Source organism: Panthera leo, chromosome C1 (genome assembly GCF_018350215.1).
Source record: "Panthera leo isolate Ple1 chromosome C1, P.leo_Ple1_pat1.1, whole genome shotgun sequence".
Taxonomy (NCBI): Eukaryota; Metazoa; Chordata; class Mammalia; order Carnivora; family Felidae; genus Panthera; species Panthera leo.
In genome coordinates, this window is record NC_056686.1 from 96821556 (window position 1) to 96846026 (window position 24471).

A 24471-nucleotide genomic window follows, 5' to 3' on the forward strand; every position below is an offset into this window, starting at 1 on the left:
CATGCTCTTTTAGCAATATGACCTACTATTGCTGAGTCTCAAAGAGTGCTTACGGTTGTGTATTTAGACCAAAAAGTTGAACTTTCTGTGCTCGGAAACATGTTTTAGAAAATGTGTGAGATAAAATCTTAGCCAGATAGTTATATTTTACTTGTGGTTTTTCTAAACTAAAAGTTTTCTTATCTATTAATTGAGGAGTTGTATAAAATTGAGGATCTAATTCTTCCTGTCTCTCGATGTAGGTATGGCATCACAGCTGCAGGTGTTTTCCCCCCCATCAGTGTCGTCGAGTGCCTTCTGCAGTGCGAAGAAACTGAAAATAGAGCCCTCTGGCTGGGATGTTTCTGGACAGAGCAGCAACGACAAATATTATACCCACAGCAAAACCCTCCCAGCCACGCAAGGGCAAGCCAGCTCCTCTCACCAGGTAGCAAATTTCAACATCCCTGCTTACGACCAGGGCCTTCTCCTCCCGGCTCCTGCAGCGGAGCGTATCGTCGTAACCGCTGCTGATAGCTCGGCCGGTGCTGCTACGGCAACCTTCCAAAGCAGCCAGACCCTGACTCACAGAAACAACGTTTCTTTGCTTGAGCCATATCAAAAATGTGGATTGAAAAGAAAAAGTGAGGAAGTTGACAGCAACGGTAGCGTGCAAATCATAGAAGAACATCCCCCTCTCATGCTGCAAAACAGGACTGTGGTGGGTGCTGCTGCCACGACCACCACTGTGACCACAAAGAGTAGCAGTTCCAGCGGAGAAGGGGATTACCAGCTGGTCCAGCATGAGATCCTTTGCTCTATGACCAATAGCTATGAAGTGTTGGAGTTCCTAGGCCGGGGAACATTTGGACAGGTGGCTAAGTGCTGGAAGCGGAGCACTAAGGAAATTGTGGCTATTAAAATCTTGAAGAACCACCCCTCCTATGCCAGACAAGGACAGATTGAAGTGAGCATCCTTTCCCGCCTAAGCAGTGAAAATGCCGATGAGTATAATTTTGTTCGTTCTTACGAGTGCTTTCAGCATAAGAATCACACCTGCCTTGTGTTTGAGATGCTGGAGCAGAACTTGTATGATTTTCTAAAGCAGAACAAGTTTAGCCCACTGCCACTCAAGTACATCAGACCAATCTTGCAGCAGGTGGCCACAGCCCTGATGAAGCTCAAGAGCCTTGGTCTGATTCACGCTGACCTTAAGCCTGAAAACATAATGCTGGTCGATCCAGTGCGCCAACCCTACCGAGTGAAGGTCATTGACTTTGGTTCTGCTAGTCACGTTTCCAAAGCTGTGTGCTCAACCTACTTACAGTCACGTTACTACAGGCAAGTGGCAAATGCTAAAAAGCGTATCTTAGACTAGAGATCTGTCTTTATACTTAAAGGTGTTACATAGGGCTACATATAACAATGAATTTATTTACAGAGTCCAAGATAGAATACTGTGTTTTACTTCATACCCCTGTGTGGCATTCCTATATGTAACATTATTTTATTTAACACTGGAAAAATTCAGTTTGATTCTGAAGGTTGTTTCTAGTTGAATGAATACTAGCATCTGGTTCTTTTTTAGTAAGTGCCATTATACCCAATTTTCCCATTCTAAAGAGTCTTTAAAAATATAAAGATGTTCACTTATTTGTAATGAATTTGGGCATATGCTGCTACTTTTTCCACATTCCTATCTTGGCAGGTAGGATGCCTTGGGAATAATTCCAGGTTTTTCATTCTTATACATTTCCTATCTTGTGTAATTTAGAGAATTGAGTTTGTTGATTACCAAGGGCTCTTCCTGTTTTAACATTCTCTGTAATAGTTTGAACTTTTTTGGTTATGAGCTTATTTGGTTATCCTAGAATGTCCTTGACCCAAGTGCCTTATACTTCAGTGATTTATATTTCCAGATTGGTACTTCTAACAAAGCTACCTTTTTAATATATAGTAATTATTGGGACAGTACTTAAAGGGTGGTATATACAATGTTGTTTGTGCTGTTAACCAAGGAGAATTACTGAAAGGAAAGGGGGAAGTCTTTTGAAGTGAGCTTTTATTTCTCAGTACCTCATTTATTTGACTAGTTATTAATTTTAAGTAATCTGATAATTTTAGTGATCATTCACTAATACAAATTTTCTACTCACCCAGTCAAGAAGTGAAACAATAAACAAAAAATAGGTAATCCACAAAACATGTTTATCAGGAGATAGTCCAACATGTCAAATGCCTATATGAAATTTTGAGTAAATAGAAAGTCTGAACTTAGAAGTTTATATTATGCATGAAAGTAATAGGAGGGTGTTTTAACCATTTAGGGGCTCAGAAAATATGCCATCTGCATATTTTTTTTTCTAATGGTGTAAAATCTGCCTAACATAAGTCTGCCATTTTAACCATTTTTAAGTGTACCGTTCAGTGTCATTAAGTACATTCACAATGTTGTGTAACCATCACCATTTCTAAATTTTTTTCATCACCCAAAACAGAAATTCTGTAACCATTAAGCAATAACTCCACCTTCCCCCTTCCCTCTGGTAAGCTCTATCTGACTTTCTGTCTCTGTGAATTTGCCTCTTCTAGGTACTGCATGTAAGTGGAATCATGCAATATTTGTCCCTTTGTTTCTGGCTTATTTCACTTAGCATAATGCTTTCAAAGTTAATCCAGACTGTAGCATGTATCAGAATTCCATTCCTTTTCATGACTGAATAATATTCCAGTGCATGAATGTACTACATTTTGTTTATCCATTCCCTTGGGTTTCCACATTTTTGGCTATTGTGAATAATGCTGCAGTGAACATTAGCTCTCAAGTGTTTAAGACTCTGTTTTCAATTCTTTTGGGTATATAGCTAGAAGTAGAACTGCTGGATCATATGATCATTCTGTTTAATTTTTTGAGGAATCACCAAACTGTTCTACAGCTACACTATTTTACATTCCCAGTAGCAATGCATGAGGATTCCAATTTCTCCACCTCCTCATCAACACTTGTTTTTGTTTTCTGGGGATGGGAGGGATAATAGCCATCCTTATGTGTGTGAAATGGTATTTGATTTGCATTTCCCTAAAGATTAGTGATCTTGAGCATCTTTTCATTTACTTATTGGACATCTGTCTATCTTCTCTGGAGAGATGTCTGTTCAAGTCCTGTGTCCATTTTTGAATTGGGTTGTTTTTTTGTTGAGTTGTAAGAGTTCTTTATATATTCTGGGTATTAATCCCTCTGCAGATAGATGATGTGTATATATATTCTCTCATTCCGTGGGGTTGCCTTTTCACTTTGTTGATGGTGTTTGCACAAAAGTTTTAAACTTTGATGAAGTCCAGTTTGTGTATTTTTTTTGTTTGTTTCTCATGCTTTTGGTATTATAGCTAAGAAATCATTGTCAAACCAGTGTCCTAAATTTTTTCCCTTTTGCTTTCTTCTGAGCATTCTATAGTTTTTAGCTCTTATAAGAATATAATATAGACATAGATAGCTCTTATATTTTGTTCTTTGATCTATTTTAAGTTAATTTTTGTATACGGTGTAGGGTAAGGGTCCAGTTTCATTCTTTTGCATGTGGATATTCAGTTTTCCTAGCACCATTTGCTCAAAAGACTATTCTTTCTTCAGTGAAAGATCTTGACACTTGTCAAAATTCATTGACCACAAACACAAGGGTTTATTTCTGGGCTCTTTTGTCCATTGGTCTGTATGTCTGTCTTTATGCCAGTAGCACATCATTTTGATTACTTGTAGCTTTGTAGTAACTTTTAAAATTAGGAGTGTAAGATCTCCAGCCCTATTCTCTTTTAATATTGTTTTGGCGGGGCGCCTGGGTGGCGCAGTCGGTTAAGCGTCCGACTTCAGCCAGGTCACGATCTCGCGGTCCGTGAGTTCGAGCCCCGCGTCAGGCTCTGGGCTGATGGCTCGGAGCCTGGAGCCTGTTTCTGATTCTGTGTCTCCCTCTCTCTCTGCCCCTCCCCCGTTCATGCTCTGTCTCTCTCTCTCTGTCCCAAAAATAAATAAAAAAAAAAAGTTGAAAAAAAAATAAAAAAAAAAAGAAAGAAAAAAAAATATTGTTTTGGCTATTTGGAGTCCCTTGAGATTTCCATATAAATTTTAGGATGAATTTTTCTATTTCTACAAAAAACCTCATTGGTTTTTGAAGGGTTGCACCGAATCTGTAAATCACTTTGGGTAGTAATGACATTTTCACATTACGTCTTCGAATCCACTCTTCTCTATTTTTATCTTTTCCTTTTATAACTTTGTAAAACTATGATATTTCTTACTTGAGAAAGATGGAGTAAAGAAATTCCTAGAGCATTGGTTTCTGGTTTCATCTTGCTCTAGGCAGTTGGGCTAATTTTGAGAATCTCTCCTCCATTTACTGATTCACTACTTGGAAGATTTAGGTTCTGATTACTTTTTCTTTTAGTTTGCTCCTTTGAGTAATCCCACCACTACCCACTCGTGTGTATTTGCAGAAACACTCTACAGGTCCACTTACAAGTTCAGTTCTGCATCTTGTTGGGAGCCTTGGGGAATTAGGAGGGAGGGCACCGCTGTGGGGTGGGGGCTGGTGGGCTCTTGCTTCTTGATCTCTTCTCTAATCAGGCCTGCAGGTGTTCTTTAACTACTTGCCTTGGCTTGTAACGAAAGCAATTTTAAGATAGAAGAAGAGTGATAGAAATAAGAATTATTTTGTGAAATAATTTTGATGGCATTTTCTCTTGAGGGGCAAAGATTTGAGGGGTACATAGTTCTGGCTGCTTAGCTTTCTCCAATAAGTAATTCGTTTGAATAATTTTCAGTGTTAGGTTGCTGTCTTTGCTCCTTTCCCTGTCCTTTTAAATTCAAGCTGCGATTTGAGTAATTTGGTTGTTTTGTTTTTGGAAACAAATAGGATTTTCAAATTTTTAAGTCCACTGGTGATTACTCTTCAACAAATCATCCTGCAAATCCATTGCATTGAATTGCTGAGTATAGGAGTAATTTTAAATGGAGCTAAGTTTACCCCTTAAAAACAGGAGTTCTTTCTGTGTATTACTGAGTAATTAGTTTGCATACTGAAGTCCAATATCCAGGGCTTGACTGCATTTAGGATTTAGCAGTGGGACTCTTCTGTTTTATCGCAGCAATACTTGATAATGAACCCAAAGCCAATGGAATAGCAGCTCAGGCATTCCTTCTTTATCATTAGTTTTATCCACAGTGGTATTCTTCGTGTTGCTTTTAGAGGCTATTACGTCCTCACCCTGTTATCTTTCAGAAAACCTCTGTAAAATCCCTTTGGCCGTTGAAGCATCCTGGCTCCAAAGCCAGCCTTCCCCTTCCCCTCCTTTTTAGTTTACATTGTTTCATCTTGCTGATAACATGCCAAAATATTATCAGTTGACAAACTTTTGCCACCATCCTGTCTCTGTTAGCAGTGGGCATGGCTAAATGCCTTAGGCAGTGGAAATAATATGCTTTATTTCCTGGGCACTTTAAACGTAAATGTAGACTAATTTCAAGAAAAGTTGCTGTCTTTGGGGCTTGAGTTTCAGGCACAAAGGTTTGCCATGCCTACAAGCTCAGTGCTTTTCCATTCTGAAAAATGGAAAACTGTCCTTTATTGAAAGTTGAGATCGCTGTATTTGTTATATATGGAAGGACAAAGTCTAGAGAAGGAAAGCATATTTTCAGTTTATCCTAGACAAATAAACATACTACAGTTTCACCTAAGCCACAGATGCAGGAAGTTAAGACTTTATGTAACATATCTGATCTGGTAAGTAAGTTTGATGCCTCTGAGATGGGCAGGAAGAAACAAAGAGTGTTCATGAAAATGAGCAGAGAATAGTTTCTGCTGTTAAGTGATCCTACCCACAGCTTGCTCTGGGTTCTAATAAAATAACGCTTTATAACTTTGGAGGAATTTTTTAGTTTAAAGAAGTTTGAAGTTGAGAAATCAAAAGACAGGGATTGCTATTTCTACAACCTGGTTACAGTAATCAGAGCCTGTTTAGTATTTGTTTTTTAAGGATGGGATGTATTTTCAAAGAAAAGACACTCACCATGTCTAAAGTACAATTAATGCCATTTTCCTACAAAAGTGAATATTGTCAGTTTGGATTTTTCCCTCTCTTCCCTGTGCTTCTATAGATAATCTTAAAAATTAAAAAAATTTTTTTTTAACATTCAATTTTGAGAGACAGAGAGAGATAGTACAGTGGGGGAAAGACAGAGAGGGAGACACAGAATCCAAAGCAGGCTCCAGGCTCTGAGCTGTCAGCATAGAGCCCAACACAGGGTTTGGACTCACGAACAGAGAGATCATGACCTGAGCCGAAGTCGGACGTTTAACCGACTGAGCCAGGCACCCCTAAAAAAACTTTTTTAAAGTTTATTTATTTAATTTGAGAGTGAGAGAGACAGCGTGAAAGGGGGAGGGGTAGAGAGAGAGGGAGAGAGAGAGAAAGAATCCCAAGCAGGCTTCACAGCACTGTCACTGCAGAGCCTGACTCGGGCTCGAACTCGTGAAACGGTGAGATCATGACCTGAGACGAAACCAAGAGTTCGACGCTTAACCGACTGAGCCACCCAGGCGCCCCTCTATAGGTAATGTTTTTTACTGATCAGTTTTTAGAATGTCAGAGCTAGAAAGGGACCTAGAGAAATAATTATCTCAGTATCATTATACAGGTAAAGTAGAACCAGAATTTTACTGCCTGGAGTTCTTATTGAGGGATTGAAAAATAATAGAGGCCAAGGGGAAAGATGATACAGTAATGAAGATAGTACCAAGAATTATAATCTGAATTCAGAATTTAAAACATTCAGTCTTTAGAGAAGTACTTGCTTTAAATGATGCTGTTCTGCGCAGTAAAAGAAAATAATTTCAATCTTTTTGCTTCTTAGAGTTTAGGTCAGCCAGCATTTCTAGTTTCTAATGGTAGTGAAAAGCTCTCAGTAGACTGAGCAGCCTTATTTTACTTTTTTGCTTTTTTTTTCTTTTGGTACTCATCTTTTTGTGTGGTAGATGGGGTAGAATTACTCTTTTAGTGAGTTTTTGGTAAAAATCCTTAGCTGCTTTTGTTACTCCAGAAGCAGAGTGAGACCAAATGGAAAAACTGATTCCAGCCAGTCTTTAGGGTTTTTTTTTGTTTTTGTTTTTGTTTTTTTTTGTCTAATGGAGCTTGGGGGCTGGAATTAGTATTTTTCTTAATTTCTCTGAAACTTTAAGCTTTGGAAGCCTAACGATTACCACATATTATTGCTACTTTTTTAATGAAGTAAGTTATTGGGTAGCCTGCCCCTCCCTGTGACCTACCTTTGGATTTTAAAATGTCTTCCTGGTATAGTGAGAATGGCAGAATCAATCTGCTGCTCTTCAGTTGATGCTTAGGAATGTTCTAAGCCCAGTTTTTATTTTGGCACAAAGCCATTTGCACTTTCCCTGCCAGCTATTTTTGGCACTGTCATGAACTTGGAAATTAACGATTCTGCTCACTGAAAGTAAAAATTTTGTCCCTTTTCAATTTTAGAAAAGCTTTTATGTTTCTGGATAGTCTTACTCTCTAGTTTATTAATGCTATTAAATTTGTGCCATCTTAAAAACATGCTATACTGGTTGGGGTTTAATTAAACTCTGAAACTCTCTCAGTAATATGTGGCTCTAGCCACCTGCAAAGAGTATCCCCTTTGAAGGTTGTTTCTTTGGTTCGCAGAACCACAGTTCACCTCAAATAGCATAAAAACAGGTGATAGTAGTCGTTCTATCCATAGCTGTCAAATAGTGGAAGTCTCAGCAGGCTCGGATCATCCTTCTGCTGTTTCTGTACAAGGGTCAGGAAAGCCTCTAGACCCTATGGAGTCCTCTACTTTACCTTATTTTCTAAGGGCTACTTACTTAGAAAAGTACTTGGGGAGGATATTCTTATTTTAGGAAATATCTTTATACTCTTCCTGCTCAATCCTCCCTGCTCCAGAGCAACAATAAGCACATATTACTTAAAAGTGAAGTTGGGGAAACCTATACATCCCATGAGGGTTCATAGCCTGTTAGATGGAGAGATCTGCTGAGGGGTCTGGAGCTGGTATTCCCTTACACATTCCAATTCTGTGACTTGTAAGAAGGAAAGGAAATTATTTGGAGATGATGATAAAATGTTTAAGAGCTCAAACCTTACATCCAGACTGCCTGGCCTCCATCATTTTGTAATTATGTGGCCTTCGGTGAGTTACTTATCTTCTCAATGCCTAGTTTCTTCATCTGTAAAATGGAAATGATACTTTATTACATAGAATCTGATACACCATTGATTGGAAAAAGAAACATTATTTAGGTCCCAATAAGAAAGTAAAAGCACTGCCAGTGAACTAAAATACATCATCATTTGCAAGAATCTTCTTGATTTCAGGAATGTTAAAATATGAAAAAAACAGGGATGCCTGGGTGGCTCAGTTGGTGAAGCGTCCGACTCTTGATTTCGGCTCAGCTCATAATGATCTTATGGTTTGTGAGTTCAAGCCCTGCATCGGGCTCCCGGGCTCCACGCGGACAATGCGGATGCTGCTTGGGATTCTCTCTCTCTTCTCTTTCTGCCCCTCCCCCACTCATGGTTGCTTGTGTGCTCATTGTCTCTCTCTCAAATAAATTTTTAAAAAAAGTGAAACAAACATTCATCTTAGAATTGATGACTTAACATTAGTAATACCTACTTCCATAGGATTGTTGTAAAGGAATAAGTGACCACATTTATGAAGAGCTTATTAGAACATTTCATGGCACAGAGTAAGCACTATATAAGTGTCATCTATAATTATTATTGATATTAGTGATACATATTATCACCCTCCCCTTAAAAACCCATTTATCTCATAATTTTAGTCGTGGTTGGAAAATGCCATGTATACCATCAAGCCAAATTGATTTATATAGGTGGGTATGTGCTTAACTCTTACTTATTTAGAGACAGTACAATATACTCAGTTCTGGGGCCAGATAGCCACGGTTCAAATTCTAGCTCTGCCACTTATTAACTGTGATTTTGGGCAAATTTTTTTGCCTCAGTTTCCTCTATAAATGGGGATAATAATTTTACCTTGAATGTATTCATACATATAAAGCTCTAGGCTTATGGTATTATCTTCATTTTCTCTTTAAGATTCCCTAGCGTTAGGTTTTTCACTTGGAGCATTCATGGAAATGAATATTCTATAGTGCTGCCAACCACTATATTTCTGTAGAAGGCATTTCTGTTACCAAGGGGTATTTATTGATCAGGTCACTTAATTGATTTTTCCGTAATTAAAAAGGTGCTAAGAGTAAAAAGAATAAATCTGGGATCCTTTATCTGGGATCCCTTATCTGAAATCTGTGATTTCAAAATCCAGAAAGCTCTCAAAATTAAAAAACTTTTTCTAAGTTTGGTGTATTGGCAAAGTCTGACTTGAAACAATGTAAGGTCGGGGCGCCTGGGTGGCTCAGTCGGTTAAGCATCCGATTTTGGCTCAGGTCATGATCCTCGCGGTTTGTGAGTTTGAGTCCCGCGTCAGACTCTGTGCTGACAGCTCAGAGCCTGGAGCCTGCTTCAGATTCTGTGTCTTGCTCTCTCTGCCCCTCCCCTGCTCATGCTCTGCCTCTCTCTGTCTCAAAAATAATAAAACGTTAAAAAAAATTTAAGAAAAAGAAACAATATAAGGCTACTTAAAGTCTTTATTCACCAACATGGTATGACTATTCATTGACTTCGGTACAGAAGTATTAATGTGTTTGATTTGAGGGTGCTTCCCTAAACTCCATTGGGAATATTATGCAATATGTAGTTTATGCATGGTAGTACCTTTCTGAAATTAAAAAAAAAAAAAAAAAAAAAAAAAAAAGAATTCCAAAACACAGCTGGCCCCAGAGGTTTCAAATGATGGATTTTATATCAAAGATAGTTTTCAGTTTCTTTAAATCAATGTACCTTTAGCTGATACTAAAACGGGACTTAGTCAACATAATTTCCCCAGATAATGTTTATTTTTTAATTTGCTATTTTTGTTTTTGCTAGAGCCCCTGAAATTATTCTTGGATTACCGTTTTGTGAAGCTATTGATATGTGGTCATTGGGCTGTGTGATAGCTGAGCTGTTCCTGGGATGGCCTCTTTATCCTGGTGCTTCAGAATATGATCAGGTAAGAGTGTATACTTGAATAGAAAGCAAGTATTTACTAATGAAATAGATTTTAGAGGAAGAGAAGTACTTACTAGTGAAGTTTTTAGATATGGAAAGAATAGTCTAATTAGAAAGGATTTTTTAAAGAATACAATTTTCTCTACCTGTTTTTTAATCTGATGTTACATTCGCAATTCAACAGTTAAGAAGGTTCTTATTTCATATTACTTTAGATTGGTACCTTTCCAGATCTGTGATGATTTATTAGAGAGACTGACTTTGGTTAATAAATGTGTCTTGTGAGTTTTAAGATATGAAAGTAAAGAAGGATGAGGAATAGGAATTTTAAGAGTGACCTTTGGCTCACTCAGAGCTGTTACTTCCTTTTATACATGCCATATGCTGAAGTACTCTCTACAAATTGAAACACATTGGGCCCCGGAAGCTGTGATATATACTGGGTCTCTGTAAAATACGATTTAGGAGGGAAATCATAGGAGTTGAAAAGTATTGTAATAAATGGTCTATATCTCAAAACAAAGGAGCTTTAGAAAATATGCTGCAATTTCCCAAGGAGCTGGTCCTAAGGGGAAATGAAGGGAAATAAATTGTAAATTCTTATTTCTTATTCTTTTAATAAAAATGGTTCTAACCACTATGCTGTAAGCTCTTTGAGGGGATAGACTGTTTCATCCCACCAGTATATCCTCAGCTTCTGGTACTGTGTCTGGCACATAGTAAGTACATGAGGTTTTTTTAATTTTTTGTTTTTAAATTTTTTTTAATGTTTATTTATTTTTGAGAAAAGGAGAGAGAAACCGAGTGCGAGCAGGGGAGGGGCAGAGAGAGAGGGAGACACAGAATCTGAAGCAGACTCCGGGCTCTGAGCTGTCAGCACAGAGCCTGACGCAGGGCCTGAACCCATGAACCGCGAGATCACGACCTGAGCCGAAGTCTGGTGCTTAACTGACTGAGCCATCCAGGTGCCCTTGTTTATTGTTTTTAAAGAAGTAAATGGTTATCTGGAATTATTAAAAGGAAAAAAGAACAAAACAGTGTTTTTCCCTATTCAACGTAGAATTTTGATTCCTTGATCCATTTTAGATTCACCTTCCAAAAATATGACTCTTTGGGCAGGTCTTTGATTGAAACATAAAAAATGAATTACTCATGTGAGATGTAACTAGTTATATTGAACTTTGAAATTTAATCTCTCTTGTACCTTGTGAGAAAGAAGCCAGCTTTCTTATTTTATAATAAAAAAGTGTGAAGGAGATTAAGTGAGGCAAAAACACAGGTGGTTGAACTAAACTATTGATTCTCCTTTTTGAGAATCCGATGAAGTTAGGGATGTGAGTCTTCTCAGAAAAATTTGCATATGGTATTTTGAGTACAAATTTAGGAGATTCATGGATCCCTAGTTAAGAAACCTTACTCTGAGCAATCACAGTCATGAAAGTGCCATCCCTAGGCCAGCCTTCAACTTTAGTAAACAGATTGGTACTATAAATTTTCCTGGGAAGTAGAACCAACTAAAATTAGATTTAAAAGCTAAGGTATGCCTGAGGCTTTTTAAAATAAAGAGATGAACTGGTAGTTTTGAGGATTTTTGCCCAGTGTGCATAGATGTGAAACTGTGGGTGGTAGGAGGAAGTCATTTTTCCCATGTTGAATAAATGGGATACTGCTGTTTTAGAGCAGGATTGGGGATAGGTTATCCTGATGCATCTCTGGTTATACAAAAAGATTTCTGTGGCAGGATCTCTGTTCTTACAGCCAAGTTTCTTTAAAACAACTTTATTGAGATATACTTTGTATATCATGTAAGTCAGTCATTTAAAGTGTACAACTCAGTGATTTTTAGTATGTTCACAGGGTTGTGAACCATCCCCATAACCAGTTTTAGAACATTTTCATCCCTCTGTAATGAAACCCTGCACCTAATTAGCAGTCAATGCCCATTCTCCCCTAACCTGTACCCTCTCCTGCCCCTGGCCACCACTAATCTACTTTCTGTCTCTATAGACTTGCCTATTGTAATTTATCATATTTATTACACACGATGTGTAGTTTTTTTGTGATGGGCTTCTTTATTAACATGTTTTCATCCGTGCTGTACTGTGTATCAGAATGTCGTTACTTTTTATGGCTGAATAATGTTCCATTGTATATATGTTCATCACATTTTGTTTATCCATTTATGTTTTGATGGATATTGAGTTATCATCTTTTGGCTATTGTGAATAATGGTGCTATGAACACTGGCATACAGATGTTTAAGTTCCTATTTTCAGTTTTTTGGGGGTATATATAGCAAGAAGTGAATTACTGGGTTATCTGGAAATTTTATGATTAAACAAACTGTTTTCCACAGCAGTCATATCATTTTGCATTCCTACCAGCAATACACAGGGGTTTCAATTTCTCTACATCCTTGCCAACACTGGTTATTTTCCTTTTTTCTTTTCTTTTCTTTTCTTTTTTTTTTTAAAGGTAGCAGCCATCCTTATGGATATGAAGTGACAGCACAGAGCCCACTGGGGATTGGTTCTCTCTTCTCTCTTTGCCCTTTCCTCACTCAAGTGCGCCCCAGGGGATACCTGGTTTATCTCCTCTAGAGAAGTTTACTTAAGTCCTTTGCCCATTTTTGAATTGGGCTGTTTATTGTTGTTGAGTTGTAGGAGTTTTTATATATTCTGGGTATTGATCCCTAATTAGATATATAATTTGCAAAACTTTTCTCTCATTCCTTGGAGTTGCCTTTTCACTAAGTTGATAGCATTGTTTGCACAAAAGTTTTTAATTTTGATGAAGACCAGTTCTTCCTTTTGTTACTTGTACTTGTGGTATCATATCTAAGAAATTATTACTAAATCCAAAGTCATGAAGATTTCTCCTGTGTTTTCTTCTGAGAGGTATAGTTTTGTCTCTTGCATTTAGATGTTTGAGCCATTTTAAGTTGATTTTTCAACATAGAATAAAGCAAGGGTTTACTTTCAGTATTTTGCACGTGGATATTCAGTTTTTCCAGCACCATTTGCTACAAGACTATTCTTTCTCTGCTAGATCTTAGCAGAGAAAGCTAAGATCTTAGCTAGGTCTTAGCATCCTTATCAAAACTCAGTTGACCATAAATACAATGATTTATTTCTGGACTGTCAATTCTGTTCCATCTGTATCTTATATCTGTCTTTATGCTGGTACCACGTTGTTTTGGTTACTATAGCTTTGTAGTCGGTTTTGAAACCAGGGAGTGTGAAGCCTCTAACTTTGTTCTTTTTTAAGATTGTTTTGGCTATTTGGGGTCCCTTGTGATTCCATATGAATTTTAGAATTTTTTTTCCTGCAAAAAAAGTCATTGGGTTTTTTTCTTGTTTTTTATTTTTTCTTGTTTTTTTTTTTTTGTTGTTGTTGTTGTTTTTGTTTTAGTAGTGAGTGCATTGAATTTCTGGAAAGTATCAGCATCTTAACAATACTGTCTTCTGATCCATAAATGTGACCAGATTTTTTTTAGGTTTTCTTTGGCAGCTTTTTGTAATTTTCAGAATATAGGTTTTACATTTCTTTTTTTTATGTTGATTTATTTTGAGAGAGAGAAAGTGCGCACGCATCTGAGTGAGCAGGGGAGGGACAGAGAAAGAGAGAGGGAGAGAGAGAATCCCAGGCAGGCTCTTTGTTGTCAGCGCACAGAGCCTGACTCAGGGCTTGATCCCACAAACTGGCTCATTTCCTGAGCCAAAATCAAGAGTTGGACACTTAACCAGCTAAGCCACCCAGGCACCCCTACATTTCTTTTATTTCTAAGTATTCTGTTTTTTGTTGTTGTTGTTTTGTTGGCTGTGGTGAATGGAATTATTTTCTTAATTTTATTTTCAGATTGTTTCTAACGTGTAGAAATACAATGAGTTTTGTAATTGATCTTGTATTCTGTGACCTTGTTGAACTCTATTACCAGTAATTTTCTTCCTTTTTTTCTTTTTAAAGGTTATTTATTATTATTTTTATTAAGTAATCTCTATACCCAACATGTGGCTTGAACTCACGACCCCAAGATCAAGAACTGTATGCTCTACTGACTGAGTCAACCAGGCACCCCTCTAGTAGTTTTCTGATAGAACTCTAGTTCTAATAGTTTTGATGGATTCCTTACAATTTTCTAACTATAGATCATGCCAACTACAAATAAAAATAGTTTTACATCTTCCTTTCCAATCTGGATTCCTTTTTTCTTTTCTTGCCTAATTCCTTTGCAATGAACCACTAATACAGTGTTGAACAGAAGTATAAGAGCTGACATCCTTGCCTTGTTCTAAGTTTTAGGGGGAAAGTAGTCTTTCACTATAAGTATGATATCCACTGTGGATTTTTCATAAATACTAGAGCTGAGATTATATAGCAAATGTTTGTGAGTCTTTAAATATTAGTTAATAGCTTCAAATTTGTTGGAAACATTTTAATTGTTTAAGATAACAAATGACATGGGAATGCAAGCTGGTGCAGCCACTCTAGTATGGAGGTTCCTCAAAAAACTAAAAATAGAACTATCCTACAACCCAGCAATTGCACTACTGGGTATTTGTCCAAGGGATACAGGTGTGCTGTTTTGAAGGGACATATGCACCCCATTGTTTATAGCAGCACTATTGACAATAGCCAAAGTATGAAAAGAGCCCAAATGTCCATCGATGGATAAAGAAGATGTGGTGTATATATATATACACACAATGGAGTATTACTTGGCAATCAAAAAGAATGAAATCTTGCCATTTGCAACTATGTGGATGGAACTGGAGGGTATTGTGCTAAGTGAAATTAGCCAGTCAGAGAAAGACAAAAATCATATGACTTCACTCATGTGAGGACTTTAAGAGTCAAAACAGATGAACATAAGGGAAGGGAAACAAAAACAATATAAAAACAGGGAGGGGGACAAAGCATAAGAGACTCATAAATATGGAGAACAAACTGAGGGTTACTGGAGGGGGTGTGGGAGGGGGGATGGGCTAAATGGGTAAGGGGCACTAAGGAATCTACCCCTGAAATCATTGTTGCACTATGTGCTAACTAATTTGGATGTAAATTTAAAAAAATAATAAAATTAAAAATAAATAAATAAAAATAAAATAAAATAACAAATGACAGTAATACTTTTTGTTTGTATAAATGTAAGACTTGTTTTTGCTGTATTATAAGCTATATGAAAAGTAATGTCTGGATGATAGCTTCCCATTCTACTTTCACTTAATTTAATTCTGTAATACTAACATTAAAAAAATTTTTTTAATGTTTATTTATTTTTGAGAGAGAGAGAGAGAGAGACAGAGTGTGAGCAGGGGAGGGGCAGAGAGAGAGGGAGACACAGAATCCGAAACAGACCTCAGGTTCTGAGCTGTGAGCACAAAGCCTGATGCCAGGCTTGAACCCACAGACCATGAGATTATGACCTGAGCCGAGGTCAGATGCTTAACCGACTGAGCCACCCAGGCTCCTCTGTAATACTAATATTTTAAAATATTTTTATTGTTTAAGTGCATTACTATAGAAAAATTAGAAAAGATGCGGTAGGCCAGGAGATAAAACTTTCAGTCTCTAGTAGTTCCACCCTTTAGAGGTAACACTATTAGGATTTGGCATATTTTGTGTTTAAATGTATAATTTGTTGATTTTCATCATGTATTTATGGATTACCTACTTTGGACACTGGGGATACAATGCTGCATAAAACATTGTCCTTGTCCTCATGGAAGCTATAATTTGATGATGAGAGATATTAAGTAAACAATTATATAATACTTTCAGGGGCACCTGGGTGACTCAGTCACTTAAGCGTCCAACTTTGGCTCGGGTCATGATCTTGCAATCCATGAGTTCGAGGCCAGCGTTGGGCTCTGCTAACAGCTCAGAGCCTGGGGTCTGCTTCGGATTCTGTGTGTGCCTCTCTCTCTGCTCCTTACTCTCTCATGCTCAGTCTCTCTCTCAAAAGTAAATAAACATTAAAAAGATTTTTAATGTTTTTATATATATAATAAATACATAAATGTATAATATATAAATAAATATATAATTATATAATATGATTGAGATCCCTCCTCCCATTGCTACTACCCTACTCTAGGCTGTCTTGTTAACTTGCCTGGGTTACTAGACAATCTCCCTTTATTCTGACCTCTCTCCAGTTTTTTTACAAAATGATTTTTACAAAACACATTTGATCATGCTACCTCCCTGCTCTTCAGTGGATTTTTATACTTTTAGAATAAAGGGCTGAATCCTTCATATGGCCTCTGAACCCCTACATGGGTTGTCTTTCCCCTTTCTCTCTCCTTCTCTAGATTGATCTTACACCATTTCTACTTGCTTTTTGTGCTCTAGCACCAGTGGCACCATTTCAGTACTGGTTAAGAATATGCTTTTTTCTAGCACAGGCCCATGTACATACTGTTCTCATAGTCTGGAATTTCTGTGCCACCCATTCATTTCATCTAGTCAGTGTCTACTCATTTATTAGCTCAAGTGTTACTTTCTCAAGGAGCTTTTCCTCACCAGTCCTCCATCTAACTCAGGTTCCTTTGTGATGTATTTTTATACAAGTCTATTTCTTTTTTTCAGAATGCCAATTCAACTGAAAGTTTGAATATTCAGTGTCTGTCTCCCTCACTTGACTGCAAGGTCTATGAGAGCAGGAACCGTGTCTGTTTTTAAAATCACCAATGCCTGGCTCAATAAGTACTTACTAAAAGAATGAATGAATATATGTGCTATATATAATTCTATTCTACATAATAAACTTATGGATATAGAGGAGCATATCTGGTCATATCTAAGACACTGTTGATTGATATATACACATTTTTCTGTACCTCTACGAAAGAATGCTGCCAATTAAACCATGATAATTATCAGTTGTAAGATATATCTTGATTTCAGAGATGTTAGAGTAAAAAAATATGCCTCTTAAAATCAGTGAAATGTAATAATTTTGTTAAAAAGTGAGATTATTTCATTTGTAATCTGCTTTTTCTACTTACATTGTGAAATATCTTTACAGGTCAATAACTATACTTCTTTGTTCGTTTTAAATGTCTGTGTAGTATTTTATTGCATAGATTTTATCCTGGATTTAAAAAATTTTTTCATCCTTTTTGTATGCAAAAGAAGTTCACATTTAAATTGTCTTTGGGGCACCTGAGTGGCTCAGTCAGTTAAGCGTCTGACTTCAGCTCAGGTCACGATCTCACGGTCCATGAGTTCAAGCCCAGTGTCAGGCTCTGTGCTGATGGCTTAGAGCCTGGAGCCTGCTTCAGATTCTGTGTCTCCCTCTCTCTTTGCCCCTCCCCTGCTCGCACTCTGTCTCTCAAGAATAAGTAAACATTAAAAATTTTTTTTAAATGTTCTTATCTACATTAAAAAGTTTTTTTTTTTCCTGTTTTGCTAATGCTGTATTAGCTTCCCATTACATAGTTCCCACAGATTTAAGAGTAGGGGCGCCTGGGTGGCTCAGTCGGTTGGGCGTCCGACTTCGGCTCAGGTCATGATCTCACGGTCCGTGGGTTTGAGCCTCGCGTCGGGCTCTGGGCTGATGGCTCAGAGCCTGGAGCCTGCTTCCGATTCTGTGTCTCCCTCTCTCTCTGCCCTTCCCCCGTTCATGCTCTGTCTCTCTCTGTCCCAAAAATAAATAAACGTTAAAAAAAAAATTAAAAAAAAAAAAAGAGTAGTATCCTGCTGTTTTCTGATAGGTAGGCCAGATTTGGCGTATAGGCCATAGTTTGCTGACCTGTGCTTTACACTGTTAAAAAATTGGCGAGGATCTCCAAGAGCTCTGTGTAGTTTATATCTACTAGTATATAGTACAGTAGAAATTAAAACTGAAGATTTTTAGAAGGAGTGGTGGGAAGTAAGATTTATTTCCTTGCTTACACGTTTCTAATTTAATCTTAAGTATAGCCATTCAAATATGGAAGAGTTGGTAAAAAAAAAAAATTGCCTGTTGTAACACTCTCAGTAGTGAAGAGAAAAGCAAATCATCTCTTCTGTTGCTTTCTTGAGTCATGACAATCGTGCAAGCAAACAAATATGAACAATAAAACTGGGAAATTTTAAAAACATAAGTACATACAAGCACGTTTCATTAACCATTGGAGCAATGACACATCCTTCTAGAAATCTCTATACCCGTAAGAAGGGAATGAAAGACAGATAACTTCTTAGTATTATTTTAAAAATAGTTTTTGCTTCATGGACTCCCTGAAAGGATCTTAGGGACCCTCAGGGGTCTCCAGACAAGACTTTGAGAACTGCCAGCCTTGTTCATAGTAGGTGTTCAGTAAATGTTGATTGAGTGACCACAGTGCCTGCCCTCTAGTGATGTAGGGATAGAGAAGCTAAATGAAGTATCTAAGTTTATGGTGTGAGAGAGAAGTTCTATGGCAGTTTAGAATAGGGACAATTGACAGGAGCTAGAGTAGCCAAGAAAGACATTTATAACAATGTTTTCCAAATCTTTTAAATTTGATAATGTATCAACAAAGAAAACAAAAAAAACTCCTGGTGGGTGATCCATTGAATAGTTTGTTGAAAATTATTCTCTTCTGTCCTAGAAATCTCCTGATGTTTTCTGAACTTTGTATCAGAAGTCAACAAGAAAGCAAAAATGGTGGGGCACCTGGGTGGCTCAGTTAAGCATCTGACTCTTGGTTTTGACTCAGGTCATGATCTCACAGTTTTGTGGGTTCGAGCCCCACGTTGGGCTCTGCGCTGGCAGCACAGAGCCTGCTTGGGATTCTCTCTCCCTCACTCTCTGCCCCTCCCCCACTCGTGCTGTCTCTGTCTCTCTCAAAATAAATAAGTAAACTTAAAAAAAAAAAAAGCAAAAATGGTTACAAACAAAATTTTCAAAATGGAATTTTCCTGGTAAATGACATATAGTAACATGGCAATAACTGAATAAATATTTGGGAATTAACCTGTGAGTGGGTTAGCATATTTATGTATTTACAGATGAATTTCATTTGTATTGACTTGGCTAGAGCAGTAATGTCTTTGTGTAAAAGTTTTTAATATTTCCCCTTTCCACTCCAAATCAGTGTTTTAATGATTTCAATGTTTCAGATTCGTTACATTTCACAAACACAAGGCCTGCCCGCTGAATATCTTCTCAGTGCTGGGACAAAAACAACCAGGTTTTTCAACAGAGATCCAAATTTGGGGTATCCGCTGTGGAGGCTGAAGGTCTGTCTCCTCTACTATAGTACTCATTCCTGTACTCCTTACTCCCAATTTTTTAGTTATTAAATTCTTGAGGTGGAGGAGGGAAACGGGGTGGTGGTGGTCGTGATGGGAATGTATGTTTACAGGAGGAAGTACTTGGAAAAAATTATTTCACTGTACACATTTGATCCGATCCTTAGTTAAAAAATAAACTGGACGCCTGTTCACTTGTCTAAGGTTATTTTGCAAATGTGAACCAGCAGCTGAGAAGGGAGTATTAGAGAATAGTGCTTCCTATTGAGTCACAGGAAGAACTAGAGTAACTTAGCAATGACTGTTTTTTAGAGAATTCTCAATGGATGTGAGAAAACATAATTTTCTAACTCCCTACATTAAGGCCTTACATATTTTCTTGATCCAAATACCTGTTTTTTACTTCTGAACCTATTCCTTTAACTTGAGAGATCTCTTGAGTAATTTGCGTAACCCTGTGAGTCTCCCTCTGAGCCTGTTAAATAGTTAGCATTTGAAATAATTTCATTTGAACGTAGCTTTAAGGGAAAAATGATAATGTGCCTTCTTCTATGACACCCCTCAGGAGCAGTGCTGCGTCATTGTTTCCACATTTAATTTAGCACTGTTGAAGGGGTAGTCAGGTATCCAGGTGCCATCTGTCCACAAGAAGATTTTCTGGTTGTAAATTACTTCCATGTTTGCCATCTCTGGTTGGCAGGGTGACGATAGATACTTGTCTCTTTGTATTCTGGTTTTAATTTAGAACAAAATGTGAGAGTAGTATATGGATGGAATTGAAAAAAATCTGTTTTATAGACACCGGAAGAACATGAATTGGAGACTGGAATCAAATCAAAAGAAGCTCGAAAGTACATTTTTAATTGTTTAGATGACATGGCTCAGGTGAGTATAGAAAATTTCAGGAAGCCAGACATTTATGTATGTCTTTAATCAGAGACACACTTCTGTTGATTAATTATATTAAAGATAGATTCAATCTGTTATCTTCTAGTATATTTTCATTTTTTAGAGAAAAAAGTTCATTAATATTCTGCCATGTATTAAAAGAACATTGAATTTTAACCAAGGACACTTTTAAAATTATTTCTCCTTTGCTTTTGCTTTAACTGGTCTTGTTGCCTGTCAGTATTTTGAAATACCATTTCTGAAGGTTTCTTTCCTATTTTCTCTGTTAAATACATACTTACATAAGAGCTAACATTTGTTGAGTGCTTATTATGTTCCAAATTCTGTTTAAACACTTTATACTTATTGTGTTATTTAATTTTTTCAACAATAGAAACTTATATATTTAAGTAATAATAATCGCTTTTGTTAACTTGTCCAAATTTTGAATGAAAAGACTTCATTCAGCTTTATTCTACCAACAAACTCAAACGCTACCAAATTGAAGATTTTAATTAGACAGCATAAGAAGAGCTTCCACTTGTGAAAATGATTATACTATAATAAAAAGGATTTCCTCAGGTTTTTCTCCTAGATCTGTATCTGTCTATCTAATCTGTCATGCAGATGTTTAGTGTCGGCATTCAAGATTAAGTGATGAAGTATAATGTTTCTAAATTTTCCTTCGAAGGTGAATATGTCCACAGACCTAGAGGGAACAGACATGTTGGCAGAGAAGGCGGATCGAAGAGAATACATTGATCTGCTAAAAAAAATGCTAACAATTGATGCAGATAAGAGGATTACTCCTCTGAAAACTCTTAACCATCAGTTTGTGACAATGACTCACCTTCTGGATTTTCCACATAGCAATCAGTGAGTATGGTCTGGGGTACTTGCCCTGATGTGGTTCTGTGTTGAGTTACCATCTTACAGCTTAAATGGAGTGGTCACATGTGAGTGGCACTCCTGGTGCTTGCATGTTTGGCTCACTGATGCTTTCCTTTCTCACTGAAAAATCATGAGATTAAAAATAAGATGTATGGTTTTTTCTCTTTATGGTTATAAAAAGTCTTGATTCATTTTATTTAAATATACTTGGGTAAAAATGTTGATCCACATTCATCTTGAGTTGTTTGTTATCTGTTTAAATCTCAGCATTCATTTTACTGAATCTTTAATCTCTTTTTCAGTGTTAAGTCTTGTTTTCAGAACATGGAGATCTGCAAGCGGAGGGTTCACATGTATGATACAGTGAGTCAGATCAAGAGTCCCTTCACTACACACGTTGCCCCAAATACAAGCACAAATCTAACCATGAGCTTCAGCAACCAGCTTAACACAGTGCACAATCAGGTACTTAATAAATGATTTTGGAAACTCAAACCTAAGAAGGGTAGAAACTAGTAAGAGTACAGGTTGAGATAAACCAATCTTTGCTTTGGTGATCTTGTTGCTTCTTACGAATTTCTACTTGGCAAAAGTGATGGAAGACAGGGTAGACTGATAATACCTACCAGTCATGCGTTGCCAAAAATTAGATACACAGGCCTAATCCAGGCCCTCATAGTCTCAGGTTGTCCCATAAATGGACCCTAGTTAGTTGTACTGACTTTAGCCAGATGACACTCTTTCTCTCTGTTGGAAAGGTTTTATATGTCTCGTTACATGTATTGAAGGGTGTTTCCAATAATTTTTTTTGATGCTGTACATTAGATCCTCAGAACGTATTCATCTTGTAATTGCATGTTTTGTACCCTTTGACCTTTCACCCATTTTCTCTCCACCTGCCACCCTGTTCCTAGCAATCACCAATCTACTCACTGTTTGTAGGAGTTCAGTTTGGTGTTTCCAATAATTAACTTTAAGAGTGGTTTTCCATTCGTTTGCCAAACGGTGATATTTACATTTGTTTGTTATTGAAGGCGTAAGCTTCCTAATTTCTTAGCTAGATCTACTTTTAAAATGAGATTTGGTGGTATCTCACATCCAGCAACTTTTTGCACAGAAAGAAGAGATAAGGGTTTATACAACCTCAGTTGGTACAGGACCATTTTTTAAATCTTTGTTTTCTTCTTCAACCTTACAATATGCCTTAAATTTAGAGATTGGGAAATTTTCTTGAGCAGAGGGTTATTTCAAAGACAGTTAATATTACATTTAAAACTTTGTTTTAAGTTTTTCTGAGCAGATTCTGCACGTGTAAAAATATTGTTATTTCCATTTTATACCAGTATACAACTGTAATCCTTTTGTTTTCAGGCCAGTGTTTTAGCTTCCAGTTCTACTGCAGCAGCTGCTACTCTTTCTCTGGCTAATTCGGATGTCTCACTGCTAAACTACCAGTCGGCTTTGTACCCATCATCTGCAGCGCCAGTTCCTGGAGTTGCCCAGCAGGGTGTTTCCTTGCAGCCTGGAACCACCCAAATTTGCACTCAGACAGATCCGTTCCAACAAACATTTATAGTATGTCCACCTGCTTTTCAAAGTAAGTGGGGGAAACGGTTATATCAAACCCACAGATCTTGCTGTAGACAGTTCCTTACTGGGTATCTAGTTGTTTAGTTTTGATTTCTGACAGGTTTAAACTCTGACTGTGAAGATAACTGAAATTAACAAAGTGTATTTACCCTTTTTACATTGATTATTTATCTGACTTTGGTACTGTCTGACACATTACGGGAGTTCAGTTAACATTTTCTTATTTGAACTGCCCTGATATCAATTTCTTGCCCATTGAGACCTTCTACCAATGTCCTGTATCTTGTATAAGCATGTATCTCTCAATATGCAGGAAATATTAAGCGTGAAGAAATTTGTTGTAAACAGAAGTTCTGTTGAATCTTGTTTCCTGTATCATTCCATTATTAAATAAAATTAGCCTTCCAAATAAAATATAATTTTATTCTAAAATGTAAAAATTATGCTTAAGAATGCGGAAACCTTGTGAGTTACATTCAGAAATAAAGAGCATTATTTACTGAACTGAAAAATTCTACAAGTTGAAGTACTTGTGTGGGGAATGCATTAAGATTATCTGCTTCAGCTTATGAATCATACTGTTCCTGCAAACTCCTACCAACAGAGGAACAGAATAGCTGAAGAGGGAGGCTCTGATCCCATGTGTTGCAATAAGATTTAAATTTTCACATTCCTATCCTTCCTCATTTTTTTCATTGTTCTGTAATTCAGTCTGTCCAGTTCCTTTTTTCCTGAAATATGGGAAATGTGTTTATTGATCTGCTGAACTATTTGAAAGGGCACATTATTTTAGGGATATTTTCTGACGACACACTTGATTTTCCCAACAGAAAGTCAGAAAGTCAGGTTTATACCCTGTGGAAATAAACCAGGATTCAGGCTTCTTATAGCACTTTACATAAAAGCATTTTTATCTTTTTACTTCAGTTCCTTATTGACTGTGACTCTCTTGTTTGTTTGGTTTCTGACAGAGTCGGAGCAAGCAGAAGGAAAAGAGGGGATAGGGGAGACTGAGAGATTACCGGGAGGACAGGAGAGCGATAGCGATGTAAACCAGGGAGAAACCACAGGGAGAGCGGAGGAGCAGATTCAAAACCCGTAAATGCAAATTTAGCCTAACTTACCAAATTATTTTCTGTGTATGCTGCATAGTAGTAAATTCTATACTTTGGGTTGTCATATGTTGAGTGATTCTTCTAGTGAATTTAGCAAACTAGCCACATTCCTCCCCCTCATCTTTTCCAAAGTGAATCTCATGGGAACAGTTTTCAGATGTGGGACTTTGAAGTCTTCTGCTGCTTCTCAGATGATATTTATGACATGAGGCAGAACTTCTTAGTTCCTTTAACAAAATGAAATATAAACTGGGTATGGAGGGGAGAAGTGGTATAACTACTTTTGATGTAATTAGGTAAGTATAAGCTTTGGAAATTTTTTTCTCCTTAGGAAGTCTAAATAATCTGAGGAGCTAGGTAGAGCAAATTGTAAAATTTCCAAATCAAAGGGTTTTTAAATTAAGGTAATGAGGATGATGATAGTTGGTACATACTACTACATGCCACATAATGTTCTGACTGCTTCTACATGTATTTAATTCATCCTCACAAACAACCCTAGGAAGTGACCCAGTGTCATCATGTCCGATTATACACGAGCAAATTGAACATGATTCTCTCATCTGCCTAAAGACTTAATAACTAGTTAGTGGTGGAATTGCAATTTGAACCCAGGCGG

At 37.2% G+C, this 24471-nt stretch overlaps 1 protein-coding gene across 11 annotated transcripts in view; it reads left to right on the forward strand.

Annotated features, from left to right (window-relative positions):
• Positions 1-24471, forward strand: part of HIPK1 (homeodomain interacting protein kinase 1) — a 47658-nt gene that overhangs the window by 9857 nt on the left and 13330 nt on the right. For 10 of the 11 annotated variants that reach the window (XR_006206595.1, XR_006206596.1, XM_042953500.1 and 7 more), the window contains exons 2-8: positions 243-1320; positions 10024-10147; positions 19237-19356; positions 20167-20253; positions 20948-21132; positions 21450-21612; positions 22519-22744. Coding sequence is in view for 9 of the 11 variants with exons in the window: in XM_042953500.1 (XP_042809434.1) it covers positions 245-1320; positions 10024-10147; positions 19237-19356; positions 20167-20253; positions 20948-21132; positions 21450-21612; positions 22519-22744 (1981 nt within the window). In the remaining 2 variants the exon portion in view is untranslated. Of the gene's footprint in view, positions 1-242; positions 1321-10023; positions 10148-19236; positions 19357-20166; positions 20254-20947; positions 21133-21449; positions 21613-22518; positions 22745-24471 lie in introns of those variants that run through there. The other variant, XM_042953507.1, reaches the window with a different exon arrangement.